Source organism: Brachyistius frenatus, unplaced genomic scaffold, assembly GCF_029030835.1.
Source record: "Brachyistius frenatus isolate BFR_SWC_R1_liver_20210118 unplaced genomic scaffold, ASM2903083v1 Contig_336, whole genome shotgun sequence".
NCBI classification, from domain to species: Eukaryota; Metazoa; Chordata; class Actinopteri; family Embiotocidae; genus Brachyistius; species Brachyistius frenatus.
Window position 1 is genome coordinate 246,956 of NW_027210935.1, and position 17,805 is coordinate 264,760.

General features: G+C 44.0%; 1 protein-coding gene across 4 annotated transcripts in view; it reads left to right on the forward strand.

Moving 5' to 3' along the window:
* ascc3 (activating signal cointegrator 1 complex subunit 3) overlaps nt 1–17,805 on the forward strand; it is a 150,418-nt gene that overhangs the window by 106,638 nt on the left and 25,975 nt on the right. For all 4 annotated transcript variants that reach the window (XM_069723596.1, XM_069723598.1, XM_069723600.1 and 1 more), the window contains exons 19-34: nt 1,153–1,239; nt 1,386–1,562; nt 3,376–3,601; nt 3,898–4,052; nt 5,764–5,862; nt 5,944–6,112; nt 8,635–8,855; nt 9,996–10,081; nt 10,193–10,359; nt 11,270–11,415; nt 12,509–12,629; nt 13,011–13,153; nt 14,553–14,690; nt 15,631–15,751; nt 16,052–16,184; nt 17,420–17,545. In XM_069723596.1, the coding sequence (XP_069579697.1) occupies nt 1,153–1,239; nt 1,386–1,562; nt 3,376–3,601; nt 3,898–4,052; nt 5,764–5,862; nt 5,944–6,112; nt 8,635–8,855; nt 9,996–10,081; nt 10,193–10,359; nt 11,270–11,415; nt 12,509–12,629; nt 13,011–13,153; nt 14,553–14,690; nt 15,631–15,751; nt 16,052–16,184; nt 17,420–17,545 (2,315 nt within the window). The remainder of the gene's footprint in view (nt 1–1,152; nt 1,240–1,385; nt 1,563–3,375; nt 3,602–3,897; nt 4,053–5,763; nt 5,863–5,943; nt 6,113–8,634; nt 8,856–9,995; nt 10,082–10,192; nt 10,360–11,269; nt 11,416–12,508; nt 12,630–13,010; nt 13,154–14,552; nt 14,691–15,630; nt 15,752–16,051; nt 16,185–17,419; nt 17,546–17,805) is intronic.

Below are 17,805 nucleotides of genomic sequence, written 5' to 3' on the forward strand. Positions count from 1 at the left end.
ACTAACTTTTACCTGTAATATAATACTATAGAGATGAACTAACTTTTACCTGTAATATAATACTATAGAGATAAACTAACTTTTACCTGTAATATAATACTATAGAGATAAACTAACTAATATAATACTATAGAGATGTAATATGTAATATAATACTATAGAGATAAACTAACTTCTATATGTAATATAATACTATAGAGATGAACTAACTTCTATATGTAATATAATACTATAGAGATAAACTAACTTTTACCTGTAATATAATACTATAGAGATAAACTAACTTTTACCTGTAATATAATACTATAGAGATAAACTAACTTTTACCTGTAATATAATACTATAGAGATAAACTAACTTTTACCTGTAATATAATACTATAGAGATGAACTAACTTTTACCTGTAATATAATACTATAGAGATGAAGTAACTTCTATATGTAATATAATACTATAGAGATGAACTAACTTCTATATGTAATATAATACTATAGAGATAAACTAACTTTTACCTGTAATATAATACTATAGAGATGAACTAACTTCTATATGTAATATAATACTATAGAGATAAACTAACTTCCACGTCTGAAAAATGGTTCCGATGCGGAAGTGTCTTAAGCTGCAATACCACCGAGTGCCACTAGGCAGGCACGGCTCCAAAAAGCTTCCGTCTCCATAAACTCCACAAACACAACAAGAGACAGTCTGCTCTGTGCTACATGCTGCTGGAGTGACAGGGAGGACTGAGACAGGCTCGTGTCACATTTAACTAAACAATTGAAGATCATAAACGATTAAACAAACTCTGCAAAGCTGGAGGAGTTCATTTAAGATGCAGATGAGGTGTTTGAAGTTACACAGCAGGCTACAGTCACACTTGTGCAGGAAGGAAATATATTCAGCTCATAAATTACACTTTCCATTTGAATGTTTTTAATTACTGTTGCCTCCTGCTAAATGTTAGCAGTTAGCTAAGAAATATAGACAATAACATGTAATAAAATGAACAATGAGGAACCAATTTAACAAAACCATTTTTTGTGTTTGTGTATGTGTAACAATATTTTGCCCGTGTGTCATCAGCCGTAACCTCAAACATGATGACTTCTGATAATCATTACGTTTTTTTTTCTCCCTCCGAACGTGAAGACCTTCAACGAACTCTTCAACTCTCAGCGGACGGAGGCAGACATCCTCAACATCGTCTCCAAGGCCGAGGAGTTCGAACAGCTAAAGGTCAGAGGTCATCAAATATGAGCTACAACTCTGCAGCGCTGAGATCTCACCGATATATCCACGATATATTAACGATGTTTCAAAGATGGATGAAGTCTTCGAAACCCATTGTGATGTGATATGCAACAGGTGTCGTGTGTCGGCAGGTGCGTGACGAGGAGATGGAGGAGCTGGAGCAGATGCTGTGTAACTACTGCGAGCTGCCGGCTGCGGGCGGCGTGGAGAACGGCTACGGGAAGGTCAACGTCCTGCTGCAGACGTACATCGGCCGAGGGGAGGTGGACAGCTTCTCGCTCATCTCAGACCTGTCGTACGTGGCTCAGGTGAGAACAGTCATACGGTGTCCCACAAACATGGTTCAGATGTTCCCAGATTCTAGACAACCTCTTCTACACTAAGGGTCTGATTTACTGAAGGTCTGCGAGTGTAAAATCACATGCAAACTTCACACCACCCGCAAAGAAATGTCCAAGCAGATCTACTAACGATGTGCAGTGAGGACTGCGTCTTTCAAATGTGCAGTTTAACACAAGTTGTCCATTCTGTGTGTTTGCCTGCATCATATGTAATATTGGGAGTTTCTACCTGAAAGTGAGAAATACTGAGAGGAAACATACAAATAGAACAATTTAGCACCCGCAACAATATTGACTAAACCTGGAAGTAGAAACTGGAGAAGTGATTGTTGTGTATTTTAGTACGACTGAAGGTATTAATCAGATGAACATCAGGAGAGACGGTTGCTCTTATTGTGAAGGAGACACGGCTGCTCTTATTGTGAAGGAGACACAGGAAACCAGAGAATACGTAGAGAACCAGGTTTTACACCCGTTAAACATTTCTGATGTCAGAGGGAGAAATGAATCAGACATATCGTTTGTCCAGCGATGACATTTCTGAGTTATTGAAAGAACTGACTGATGATTGACAGCCAACAACAAGGAGGAGCCACTCAATACCAGCAATGTCAAAACTTCTTCCAAGTCAGCATTTTCCTGCCTCTGGGTGGTTCCAGCGTATCTCTGCTTGGATCTCCCAACAGTCCTGTTATTCAGGTGAGCTGTTACAGGTACTGAATGAGTCCTGCAGAATTCACAGGTAGCTTCATCAGGTTCACGAGACTTCGAGGAACTGAATGAAAAGTTAGCTGCTCATCACAGAAAGATCTGGACCTGCTGATCTCTGTTTGTTAGAGGATCATCAATCTGTTTTCCATTGCTAGAATCACTTTAACACGCAAACTCTCATTTAAATGCAGCGATTTGCACCTGATTTCAATGATGCAATCACTCAGTAAATCACCTGCAAAACGGGTGAAATTTTTTTTGCAAACTTTTGGAATGAACACGCAATTTAATACCCGTCATTTGAGATCTTAGTAAATCAGGCCCAACATTTTTTTTTTCTTGATTTTTTTTTTTTTTTTTTGGCTTAATATAAAACATCTCAAAGTATTATCAAATTAAATGATGAGCCAAGACTGTCCTGAAATAAACAAGATATGGCATGAATGGTTCGCTCCAACAAAGACCAAGATATGAGCTGAAAAGTGAAGGAAGTGAAATGACCCTGAAAATAGCCTGTGGGTTAAATTATGGTTAAATAAATTCCTTCAGATGAATGAAAATAAGGTCTCAAGAACCACTGTCACCTATATGGATGTATAAACTTCTCATTTAAAATCAGTGAGCAAACAACACAACTTTAACCTGTTACAATAAAGTCCTGTTTCAACTCAGTCATGTGACCTCCTCAGACTTCAGTCCTCTCTCTGTCCAGTCACACAGAGCACGGACACATTTCAGTCCTCCTCCACCAGAGTGGCCACCAGGCCATCAGGCCACATTAACACCTGCCTGAATCCATCCCAGCCTGACCAGACATGAGCTGTCGATCAGCGAGCAGCGCTGCCACCTGACTCAGCCTCCTGAGTGGACATCCATCAGTGCACAGCACACACAATTAATCACACAGCACCATGTACCATCAACCTGCTGCCGGTTCCTTCTCACTTGTTTCACTTCCAACTTTAAAGTTTGGTGTTAAAGCTGCTGCGGCCGACAGAAAGTGAAGGAGACCTGTGAGTGTAGTTGTGGAGTCGGTGCTGATGCAGCGGATGTTTCTTTCTCCTCTCAGAACGCTGCTCGGATCGTCAGGGCTCTGTTCGAGATCGCTCTGAGGAAGCGCTGGCCGGCCATGACCTACCGGCTGCTCTCCCTCTGCAAGGTGATCGACAAGCGGCTGTGGGGCTTCGCCCACCCGCTGCGTCAGTTCCCCAACCTGAGCCACGTGGTGCTGAACCGCCTGGAGGAGAAGAAGCTCAGTGTGGACAAGCTGAAGGAGATGAGGAAGGACGAGATCGGTAAAAACATCACAACATTTTCATAGCACTCATTTTTTGTTCAGGTTTTCACAATAAAAGCGTTCCAGTGGCTCCGAGGATGTAATCCCACCCTGTCCACAGGCTTTTATTATGAAAGGGCTTTAGGAAGTGCTTATTTTCAACAGTGATTCAATGGACAGATGACTTGAAGCAATTAGCAAATAAAAACAGTATTTTTTATTAAAAGTGAGTATGACGTGATTCTGCTTTTATGTGGGAACTGTGTGCACTGCATCGGATTACCTCATAGTTATAAAGCCATGTGTTATTTCCAGGTCACATGCTGCACCATGTTAACATCGGGCTGACGGTCAAACAGTGCGTCCACCAGATTCCCTCCATCACCATGGAGGCCAGCATCCAGCCAATCACACGCACCGTCCTGCGCGTCCGTCTCATCGTCACGCCGGACTTCCGCTGGAACGATCAGGTCAAAGAGAAATACAGTCACATTTAGCTGCTTCTGGTTTTATTTTAAACAGTTTCACCTCGACATAAAGACACATCCTGAACCTGTCCATGTACTGAAGACAAGCACAAAGAGCTTCTTTTAAGGCAGAACTTTTGTTTGGCGCCACAACAACACTCATTTCCTTCAAATGACGTCTCTCCTGTTTCACTTTATCACAAACTTCCAAAACTGATATTGTAAGAAAAGAAAAGAAAATTAGATTAGATTCATTGAAACAATTAAAAACGACTTTTGGGGCCTTTAAGTGGTGTGAAACTCCTTTAACTCATCGCTCCAGAGTTTTCCTTTGAGTATTAAGTGACCAATCAACGACTGTTTACTACATTCAGATTATGGGTGGATTGTGTTGTGAATCCTTCCAAGCTCACTGCAGCTGCCGTCCTGCACAAAGGAACAAACTACAAACCTTTCAGAGACACATTTTAACTCTCCAAAAACAAAAAAACAGCATCCCCTCCTACCTTGTTGCTCTTCCAGCCGTGGAATCTCCATCTGTCCCTGGGAGCCTCCCCAGCATGCAGCACCTCAGCAGGCAGACAAGCCCGAGGGGATCATGGGAAGCTTAGTCCACAGTTTGTCCTGGAATCTGAGCGGAACAGGAAGCTCACTGCAGCGGTGCTGAATATGAAGATGAATGTTTATGTCCGATTAGCGATGCATGCTCCGATCATGGGAGAGTGGTAACGCAACACTGGGTGGCTTAGTTCTGATCCGGCTGCAGAGCCGGGACACATGTACCGACACATGAGCCGCACCCCTGATGGCACCCAGGAAACAGACCACACTGAGTCATGATGACACACAGGGACATATTTACTCCACTGTTATATTTATGACTTTTGTATATTTAGTTTGAGGGTGTGGAAAAGTTCAGTGATGATATTCTACAACCCCTTTTCCAAAAAAAGTTGGGACGCTGTGTAAAAAGTAAGAAAATCAGAATTCAATTATTTGCAAATTCCATAAACCCATATTTAGTTGAAAATAAACCAAAGACATCAAATGTTGAAACGGGCAAATGTTATTGTTTTACCAAAAATATCTGCTTATTTTGAATTTGATGGCAGCAAAACATCTCTAAAAAAAAGTTGGGACAGGATCAACAAAAATCACCTGGTGGAACATCTCATAACTAATTAGGTTACCATGGCAACAGATCAGTCACATTATTGGGGATAAAAAGATGATTTCAGAGAGGCACAGTCTCAGCAGGGAGAGGTTCACCACTCTCTGAAAGACTGTGGGAAAATAGTGCAACAATCTAAGAATAAATGTTCCTCAACGTAAAACTACAAAGAATTAGTGGATTTCATCGTCTACGGTTCATAATATCATTAAAAGATTCAGAGAATCTGGAGAAATCTCTGAATACAAGGGACAAGGCTGGAAACCAATATTGGATGGTGGTGATCTTCGGGCCCTCAGGCAGCACTGCATTAAAAACACACTATTCTGGAGTGGAAATCACTGCATGGGCTCAGGAACACTTGTGAAAACCATCGTCTGTGAACACAGTTCATCGCTGTGTCCACAAATGCAGGTTAAAACTCTCCAAAGAAGAAACCAGATAGAAACATGATCCAGAAACTTGTCTGGACCCGACATCATTGAAGATGGACGGAGGTGATTGTCCAGAGTCTGACTGAAGGTTCCTTCTATCCATGTTCAGGTCCACGGCTCAGTGGGCGAGCCCTGGTGGCTGTGGGTGGAAGATCCCATCAATGATCACATCTACCACTCTGAATACTTCCTGCTGCAGAAGAAACAGGTCAGTTGTGCATCCTGGACCTCAGCTAACATCATGGCGGGTGTGTATTCTGTCCTTTCTGAGTGTGTGTTCCTCCTGCAGGTGGTGACAGAAGAGCCTCAGCACGTCGTCTTCACCATCCCCATTTTCGAGCCGCTGCCCTCCCAGTACTACATCAGGGCCGTGTCTGACCGCTGGCTGGGAGCCGAGGCTGTCTGCATCATCAACTTCCAGAACCTCATCTTACCGGAGAGACACCCTCCACACACAGGTACACACACACACACACACACACACACACACACACACACACACACACACACACACACACACACACACACACACACACACACACACACCACACACAGGTGTACACACACACACACACACACACACACAAACTAACACACACCACACACAGGTGCACACACACACACACACACACACACTAACACACACACCACACACAGGTACAGCAACTAACACATACAGACACACAGGTACACACACTAACACACACACACACCACACACGTACAGCAACTAACACACACACAGGTACACACACACACACACACACACAGGTACACACACAGGTACACACACTAACACACAGGTACACACACTCTCACACACAGGTACAGACACTAACACACACACACACAGGTACACACACTAACACACACCACACACAGGTATACACACTAACACACACACACACAGGTACACACACTAACACACACCACACACAGGTATACACACTAACACACACACACAGGTACACACACTAACACACACAACACACACAGGTATACACACTAACACACACAGGTACACACACTAACACACACACACACACACACCGCAAACACGTACAGCAACTAACACACACAGAGACACACAGGTACACACACTAACACACACACAGGCACACACACAGGTACACACACTAACACACAGGTACACACACTCTCACACACAGGTACACACACTAACACACAGGTGTACACACACACACAGGTACACACACTCACACACACAGGTACACACACTAACACACAGGTACACACACACACACACTAACACACAGGTACACACACTCTCACACACAGGTACACACACTAACACACAGGTGTACACACACACAGGTACACACACTCACACACACACACACTAACACACACACACACACACACAGGTACACATACACACAAACTAACACACACACCACACACAGGTACACACACAAACTAACACACAGGTACACACACTAACACACACACCACACACAGGTACAGCAACTAACACACACACAGACACACAGGTACACACACTAGCACACACACACACCACACACAGGTACACACTCTCACACACAGGTACACACACTAACACACACACAGGTACACACACACACCACACACAGGTACACACACAGGTACACACACACACAGGTACACACACTCACACACACAGGTACACACACTAACACACACACCACACACAGGTACACACACAAACTAACACACACACCACACACAGGTACACACACAAACTAACACACAGGTACACACACTAACACACACACAGGTACAGCAACTAACACAGACACACAGGTACACACACTAGCACACACACACACCACACACAGGTACACACATTAACACACAGGTACACACACACTAACACACAGGTACACACTCTCACACACAGGTACACACACTAACACACACCACACACAGGTACACACACACACACACCACACACAGGTATACACACTAACGCACACACACACACCGGTATACACGCTAACACACACACAGGTACACACACTAACACACACACCACACACAGGTACACACACTAACACACACACCACACACAGGTATACACACACACACAGGTATACACACTAACACACACACATACAGGTACACACACTAACACACACACCACACACAGGTACACACACTAACACACACACACACACCACACACAGGTATACACACTAACACACACACACCAGGTACACACACTAACACACACACTCATGCACACAGTCCCGTTGTGAGAACATGAGTTTTCTCTCTTTTACTGTTCACTCATCACGAGTCGCTGCTGCTTCACATTAAAAGCTTCATACAGACGAACATATTTCAGGAGGTTCAAGTTTTAGTTCCTGAGTTGGTGGAGCTGTTCGTTATTAAAAAGATATTAGAGTCTGTTGACACGTAAAAATGGATGAAACACCAACCGAGTAACAGTCATACTAATGACTTAAAGTAAGAATGTCTGTATCACTGTTCAACACGATACTCTCAGAGCAAAGAAACAGCAGAGATTGAACTGATCGTGAGTTTAGTTTTGAGGGAGGAGATGTCGCTGCTGTCGCAGTGTTTCTGACCTTTAGTGTGAAAACAACCTGAAAACTCCAATCAGCAGTGACGTCATCGTTGGTTTGTGAAATTTATGATGCCTCCAGTTCTCAAATAATGTTTAATAAAGACAAAAAGAATAAGAGATCAAGCATCATGTATGTGGTCAATAACATTAAACACTATCAATATCTTCAAATACAATAGTTCAAATGACTATATGTGATGTTAAAACTCTCTGTGACAAACCAGGAAGCAGTGATGTCAGACCAGTGTCATATTACAGCTGCTGTAAATCACAGCTTTAAGTTTGTAGCTGTGATATATGTTACAGCAACTTTTATCATATTTATACCTCATAATTAGTCATTTATTGAGTTAACCAGATTAAGCTCCTCCCATGTCTCCGCCCCTCTCAGAGCTGCTGGACCTGCAGCCGTTACCGGTGAGCGCTCTGGGGAACCGGGAGTTCGAGAGCCTCTACAAGTTCACCCACTTCAACCCCATCCAGACGCAGATCTTCCACACGCTGTACCACACCGACACCAACGTCCTGCTGGGGGCGCCGACGGGCTCCGGGAAAACCATCGCAGCCGAGATGGCCATGTTCAGAGTCTTCAACCACTATCCGTCTGCCAAGGTGAGACCCGACGGATGTGAGAGGATGTCGGTCACATCTGTTTCCTGGCGGTGGACCATCTCACCTCGTTAACTAACACCGCTAGCATTTTTCAGACGATGTAAACATAAGATATCTATAACACTTATTTTGTTCAAATTGTTTGTAATTCAAATTAATAATCACATATTTTTTAAGTATTTTGGTCATGTCAAGAATATCGTTTTTGCAAAAATACCCAGATTTATTGTGATATTATTTTAGGGCCATATCGCCCACCGCTGCTGTTTACATAAGAAATAAAGAACCAACAAAAACCAGACTCTACATTTATACATTTTAAATGTGTGCAGAGTTTACCTCATAGTCTTCCAGAGGCCACAAATTGAGGTGCACTTCACATCTGTTTGTGTCTCTGAGCACTTCATTCATAATATTCTGGAATCTTGTTATCAGCTCATCAGTTCACCCTGTAAAAAACTAAATCAATCAAATATAGACACCTGCAAAAAACTATGCAGCTGATTGAGTCTTTCAAATGAATCCACATGTAATATTGGACGTTTCCACTTGAACATATAAAATATTGGGAGGGGAAATGTAAACACATACGTTTATCAGCTGTAATGATATTTACTAAACCTGACAGTAGAAATAGTGATTGGTGTGTGTTTTATTTAATATTTCAACACTCCAACACCTCATTTAAATAGAGTGATTTGCAGCTGATATCAGTGACGCAGTTACTCAGTAAATCACCTGTAAAACGGTGCAAAATAAATGTGCAAACTTTTGGAATAAACACGCATCTCAGTACCCTTTAACTGATTTCATATGGCTCTATCACCGAGGTCAAATACTGCAGGAAACTCCAGTTCAACATAACATATATTTTTGGTTAACTTCCAGGTTTCATATTTGATTGCTCCAAAGTGGTGATCAGTCTTTCAGCATTTCTACCAACTTCTGACTAAATATCTGCATCTCTAATATTAATATCCGGTGGAAAGCTGAGCAAAGACACATTTTCTTCCTGACATCCAAACAATGCTGCGTTAACTCGACATTTTGTTTGGTCTTGGTTGAACAGTGGGCGGATCGTTATCGAGACATGAACCCGGTATAACGATGATCTTTCATGAGCAGCCGTTCTGTGTTCAGGTGGTGTACATCGCCCCGCTGAAGGCCCTGGTGAGAGAGAGGATCGAGGACTGGAAGATCAGGATCGAGCAGAAACTCGGAAAGAAGTATGAAAACATTATCACTTCACAGTCATGAGGATGCACGAAGAAAGCATGTTTCATTTGATGCCAAACGTATTGAAATGATAGGAAACGTTCCTCTTCCTGTCTGTGCAGAGTGGTGGAGCTGACCGGCGACGTCACTCCAGACATGAGAGCGATCGCGCAGGCCGACCTCATCGTCACCACGCCGGAGAAGTGGGACGGAGTGAGCAGGAGCTGGCAGAACCGCAGCTACGTCCAGAAAGTAGCCATCCTCATCATCGATGAGATCCACCTGCTGGGTAATTATTCAATAAATATCTCTAAAACACCTCATACACCAAATATCACACATGTCAATCAGCTGCTGCTGTTTCCACACCAGGATGTTCTATAGTAGAGACCCCAGACCAGTATGAAGACACTAAAACACAGCTGTTAGTGTTCTGAGGCTTCTGATTGGTCGGTACCATTCTGTCTGCCTCCGATTGGTCCGTATCTTTATGCCTGCCTCTGATTGGTCCGTATCTTTATGTCTGCCTATGATTGGTCCGTACCTTTGTGTCTGCCTCTGATTGGTCTGTACCTTTTTGTCTGCCTCTGATTGGTCTGTACCTTTGTGTCTGCCTCTGATTGGTCTGTACCTTTGTGTCTGCCCCTGATTGGTCTGTACCTTTGTGTCTGCCTCTGATTGGTCTGTACCTTTTTGTCTGCCTATGATTGGTCTGTACCTTTGTGCCTGCCTCTGATTGGTCTGACCTTTTTGTCTGCCTATGATTGTTCTCTACCTTTGTGTCTGCCTATGATTGGTCTGTACCTTTGTGTCTGCCTCTGATTGGTCTGCACCTTTGTGCCTGCCTATGATTGGTCTGTACCTTTGCGTCTGCCTCTGATTGGTCTGTACCTTTGTGCCTGCCTCTGATTGGTCTGTACCTTTTTGTCTGCCTATGATTGTTCTCTACCTTTTTGTCTGCCTATGATTGGTCCGTACCTTTGTGTCTGCCTCTGATTGGTCTGTACCTTTTTGTCTGCCTATGATTGGTCTGTACCTTTGTGTCTGCCTCTGATTGGTCTGTACCTTTGTGTCTGCCTCTGATTGGTCTGCACCTTTGTGTCTGCCTATGATTGGTCTGTACCTTTGCGTCTGCCTCTGATTGGTCTGTACCTTTGTGCCTGCCTCTGATTGGTCTGTACCTTTGTGTCTGTCTCCAGGTGAAGACAGAGGTCCAGTGTTGGAGGTCATCGTCTCCAGGACCAACTTCATCTCCTCACACACCTCTAAGAGTGTCCGAGTGGTCGGTCTGTCCACAGCTCTGGCCAACGCTCGAGACCTGGCTGACTGGCTGGGCATCGGGCAGGTCAGAACCAGAACATACACAGTTTTACCACTTTACTCCACATGTACATACATACATATTTCAACTCCGATTTGAGACATTATGGTTCGTCGATCATTCTGATTTATGATCATGCATAGCGAGTCTGAACAGACAAACCACATCGTATGTAGTTTAAATACACTTTAATTGGTATTTTTGTAAATCCGATAAGGTCTACCAGCTGTGATCAGACTTCAGGAGGTGTGTTACATGTGTGACTTTTGATGCCACATTAAAGCTCACGTGTGCGTCGCACAGACAGGAAACATGCTGGTTTGGAGGGAGCTGGCTGATCTGAGTGCAGCTCACTGGTCTGTGGACGGGGCGACAGGAAGCAGGAAGCCTCCTCCATGTGGTGAACATACAGGCCCATCACACCAGTCTCAGTTTGATTTGTTTATGTTATCATGTCATTACTATGGCAACCAATGTGGACGAGATCAAGAAGAGTGTCATCAGCACATACAGATCAAATCACTGCCAATAAATTATGTAGACAGCCAATCAGGAGGACTGGATTCTGGTGGAATATACAACAAATCAGATTTTGATTGACAGGCTGAAAACAGACCATCCATTAGCTCTTTCCTTATTTCCAGCTTTGAGTAGGCGAGCAGCATTTGTATTTTTACAGCAGCAGATTACAAATACGAGGTCCTGCTGAGCAGCAACTTCGAGTTCATCTTCATCACAGCTGTTCATATTAGAGGAGAGGCTGATAAACCTGCAACTGAAACTGTGACCTGCTGCAGCTCCACACACACACACACACACACACACACACACACACACACACACACACACACACACACACACACACACACACACACACACACACACACACACACACACACACACACACACACACACACACACACACAGTCCTGCAGAGTCCAGCAGAGTCCAGCAGAGTCCAGCAGAGTCCTGCAGAGTCCTGCAGAGTCCAGCAGAGTCCAGCAGAGTCCTGCTGTCAGGGACCAGAAAGTTCACGTTGCTGCCAGATGGGGCTTCATGCTGCCAGCTGCTCACATTAACCCCCCTCGCCCTCTCCCATCTCTCTTTTCTCTAACAGGTGGGTCTGTTTAACTTCCGTCCGTCTGTCCGTCCCGTCCCGCTGGAAGTTCATATCCACGGTTTCCCAGGACAACACTACTGCCCCCGCATGGCCAGCATGAACAAGCCCACCTTCCAAGGTACAGGACATCCACCTGTACACAGTCTGTGTACATCTATACATGTATACTGTATACAGTCTGCGTACATATATACATGTATACTGTACACACATAACCTAAGGTGAAGAAGTTTTTCATTCTGCCAAGTGAACGTTTACATTTTCAATAGCATTGTAGTTTAGTCATGTGATCCATGACCATAACATAAACCAACAGTAATATGTGAACTCCACTACAGGAGAGACCTGATGTTCTCAATCAGTTGGAATAAAGATGTGTGTATATCAGTTTGGTGATCAGAACAATACAGTCCATCACTATTTTGAAGTCTGGACATTGTAAATTGCTGATCTACTGCACGGCTTTAACTAACAGAGACTGTATTTTGCCTCCGTGCAGCGATCCGCAGTCACTCCCCGGCCAAACCAGTGCTGATTTTTGTATCATCTCGAAGACAAACTCGTCTGACGGCCCTGGACCTCATCGCCTACCTGGCGACAGAGGACAACCCCAAACAGTGGCTGCACCAGGACGAGAGAGAGGTACGCTGACATCACATGACATCACACCCTGTGACATCACAACACACAGGAGCAGCAGCAAGCTGTGTTTAGGTGGCTTCACAGCACTCTGTTCACATGAACGCTCACTCTGACGGACGGACCAATCAGAGACGAGTGTCAGTGGTGAAGTGCGATGACGTCCGAGCAGTGCTTATAGTCGGTGTGTCTGCTGAACGCACAGAGACTTCAGTTCTGATGGAGTCGGGTCTGTGGAAATTCAGGTGAAGTTGATTTGTGCTTCATGAAGATTTATTCAGACGACATCCAGATTTTGAATCATAATCATAATTTTTTAACATTTCTCATGAATCTTTCTTTTCATTGAACGAAATGTGTGCGTGCGTGCATGTGTGTGTGTGTGTGTGTGTGTGTGTGTGTGTGTGTGTGTGTGTGTGTGTGTGTGTGTGTGTGTGTGTCTCTCTATGTGTGTGTGTGTGTGTGTGTGTGTGTGTGTGTGTGTCTCCATATGTGTCTGTGTCTCTCTGTGTGTGTGTGTGTGTGTGTGTGTGTGTGTGTGTGTGTGTGTGTGTGTGTGTGTGTGTGTGTGTGTGTGTGTGTGCGTGCGTCTGTCTGTCTGTCTGTCTCTCTCTCTCTCTGTCTCTGTGTGTGTGTGTGTGTGTGTGTGTGTGTGTGTGTGTGTGTGTGTGTGTGTCTCTCCGTGTGCGTGCGTGCATGCGTGTGTATGTCTCTCCGTGTGTCTGTGTCTCTGTCTCTCTCTGTGTGTGTGTGTGTGTGTGTGTGTGTGTGTGTGTGTGTGTGTGTGTGTGTGTGTGTGTGTGTGTGTGTGTGTGTGTGTGTGTGTGTGTGTGTGTGTGTGTGTGTGTGTGTGTGTGTGTGTGTGTGTTCTGCTGATATATGCCTCTTCCTGCTGTGTCTCTGCTCCGGTCTGTGTAGCAGCTCTCCTCCCTGCTGTTTGACTGACAGGTTTCTGCTGAAAGCTGCTTAACTCTCTACAGGGGTCACCGCCTCCCTGAACCCTCTCTGACCTGACAGCTCTGTCTTCCCTCGCAGCTCCTCTTCATCTCCACTGTCTCACTGTCGTTACACCATGTTTTTAACTTTCATCACACTTTGTCATCAGTTTTATTGAAGATTTCTTTTGGAATTTTAAGTCTTGGACTAATTTTATTTAACATTCATCTTAATCTTCAGCCACTCTAAGCTGCACACAAGTGAAAGTGGAAAATGGAATTGAAAGATGAATGTTTGTCCTCACCTGCTTCGGCATCTTCAAGCTTATTGAAAAAAAAAAACTCTACTTAAAGTTATTTTACCCTTCGTTTTCGTGAAGTTGTACTGCAGTTACAGTGAGATGTTTTGACCTGTCAGTCAGACTTCTGTCTCTCTGACGGCTCATATCTCTCCGGTTCGTCTGCAGATCGAGGACATCATCGCCACCGTCAGAGACTCCAACCTGAAGCTCACGCTGGCCTTCGGGATCGGCATGCATCACGCCGGCCTACATGAGAGGGACAGGAAGACGGTGGAGGAGCTGTTTGTCAACTGTAAGATCCAGGTAGGACCTCACCTGGACACTAAAAACAACATGGTCACGAGCATAGAGATTGAAGTGATGACCTTCGACCCTCCCTCCTCTGTCTCTGAGCTGTTCTTACACTGAGGAGAAAAATTATTCAATTTAAATGGATTTATCTTTTAGCTGAGTTTTCTGGCTCTATCTGGTTAGAAATATTCATGTCTCCCTCAAAAGGAGGCTGATGATGTCTGATTCACACAGAGGACTGAATCATGATGGATGTGATCGATACACTGCATGTACGTTTCCACTGAAACAACCAGCATCCATCAGTGACGTCATTGTTGGTTTGTGAACGTTATGAAGCCTCCAGTTCAGATTCTGTCCGTCACCATCTTGTTAGTTCGGAGTGGTTTGGAGCAGGAAGTGACCATATTTGGACGAGCTGGGGGAGGAGCCAGCAATGGATCTAACTGATCTGATTGGAAACCTGACGATACTACGTCCCGCCCACCGATAGCTGTAACCTGACTGCACCACAGGCCTGTCAATCAAACAGACACGCCCCCAAAAACAGGTCTTCTTGAATCTTCTTTTCTAATGAATGAGGGATTATTTTCAGATGGACCTCCAGAAAACTAAGAAGAAGGAGTGACTTTAGCTAACAACACCGAGATAACTGATGGACACATTTTATTCACTTTGGATTTGATGAGAGAAGTTGAATGGGAGTCTATGGAGCCAGAGGCTTTTTGGAGCCGACCTCTAGTGGCACTCGCTGGTATTGCAGCTGAAGACACTTCTGGATTGGAACCATTTTTCAGACCTGGAAGCTACGAACACTTTTATATCCATTCTGTGCTCTTCACTAATGCTCCCATAGTTGCCTCTACATTTTCATCATGAACTGTATTTCACTTCTTTTATTCACCAGATCTTGTTAATTTTCCATTTATGTAAATATCTCTAATGTTACCAGGTTCTGATTGCTACCAGTACTCTGGCCTGGGGAGTCAACTTCCCTGCCCATCTGGTGGTCGTCAAGGGAACTGAATACTTTGACGGGAAATCCAGGCGCTATGTGGACTACCCCATCACAGGTAGACACGCACCTGCAGTACAGTTACTTTTAATACCCAAGAGTGTCATGTCAGCATTGTAATGTCGTTACAGAACAAATTATTCCTTAATAAACCCAAAAGTGATTATTACTGTTTTTGCCATTCATGCATACTGTATTAATGTCCTGACTCACTTTGATATCTGGCTTTCTGAATCACGTCCTGACAACATAGAGTCACTTTTTTATCGTTGAAAGTAGAAGCTGGGATATAAAATAACATGTGTTGTAACCATGCTCCGTGTTCAAATCAGTGTTTCATACGTTGCTGTGTGTGTAGACGTCCTGCAGATGATGGGACGAGCAGGTCGTCCTCAGTTTGACGACCAGGGAAAAGCGGTGATTCTGGTCCACGACATCAAGAAGGATTTCTACAAGAAGTTCCTGTACGAGCCGTTTCCTGTCGAGTCCAGGTAACCGTCACATGTCTCTGACATCACTGTCACATCAGAGGCCATCTAACATCTAACGTCTGTGCAGTCACACGTGACAGTGAATGAGGATGAATGTCAACTGTTCTACGTCCATCGAGTCCACCAAAGAAGTATCAAACAGTCGTAAACGGCACCCTGCTCACCTGAATGGTGAAATCCCTGAAGGATATGGAGGACAACATTAACACACACCATCAAATGACAACTTCACAAGTTCTCAATAAAGAAAAGAAAACTCTATAAATATAATAAAATCCTGACAGCCATGGGATGCCGATTAAGTTAAATTGGAACTAAATTCCAACAGATTTCCTTTTTCACAAAAATGATCTTTCACAACAGACTTTAAAGTTTCTAATTCCAAATGAAACGTACAAAACAATGTTGGATCACCCGTCAAAGCTCCAGTAGATGATGTCACGCCATCCCAGCATTCATTAGTCCACTTCAGATATATTGGCAGTAATAGCAGCGGTGTCACTCATCCTGTTGCCAGGGTAACAACTCCTGTTAGTAAAAGAGCACTGAACTCTGATGGCTCTCATGCTTTATCATAATGTGGACTTTCCCATATGAATGTTTGGTAACACTTTACTTTAAGAGGTGTGTTTAAGACCTGCATGACGCCGTCATAAGGAGACTCCATCGACTCCTTCATGTTCGTGACAGGTGTCGTCATGGTAATGACTGTCTCACATCAGTCCTATGCTAACCCCTTCAAAGTCATAGTAAATGTTTACCTGTAGTTACACCTTTTTGTCAGTAGTGCTTCTAACGTGAACACAGAAAAGACACTGGTTTAAAAAACATGATTCTACACTAGAAATTAGTTCATATACTTTATGTCCAAAAGAGCTGTACAGGAACTCAATCTAAAGAAAATAAGTTGTGTAAAACTGCCAGCATTTTTTTATTAAAGGCAGTAATGATATGATAACAAAAAAAAAGGTACAACAGGTTCAAAATGTCTATTAAAAGTTGTTGCTGCAACAATCAGTTAATGTGACAGTTATGTTCTCATTTCATGGATTCAGTATTTTACCTGTAAAACGTTAGAAAATACAACCGACTTCAAAGTGACGTCTTCAGGTTCAGATTGTTTTGTCCAACCAACAGCACAAAACCCCCAGAAAATCAGTTTACAATGAGAATGAAATGAGTGAAGCAGTTCATTGTGTGTCTGTAGAAGAGCTGATTGAGTGTTGCATCCACAGCCTCCTCAGCGTGCTGGCGGACCATCTGAATGCTGAGATCGCTGCAGGAACCATCTCATCCAAACAGGACGCCATGGACTACATCACCTGGACCTACTTCTTCAGACGGCTGGTGATGAACCCCAGGTGAGAGTCCTGCACACACTGAGCCCGCAACCTGACAGAGGAGGACCCGGTTGTTTGGTAGAACATCTGCTCTGTAGACAGAGATCGGCCCAGAACATTCCTGCCTGCTGGTATTTACACGGCTGTCAGCCCACATTTACTGTTGACTGACTGAGGCAGTGGGATTATTCAGATGCAGGCCTGTGAAACCCGACACCGCTCGTCCTGGATTCAGGCTGGGATTCTGGGTCGATATTCAGCGTCTGAAGTTTTGGGTGAAA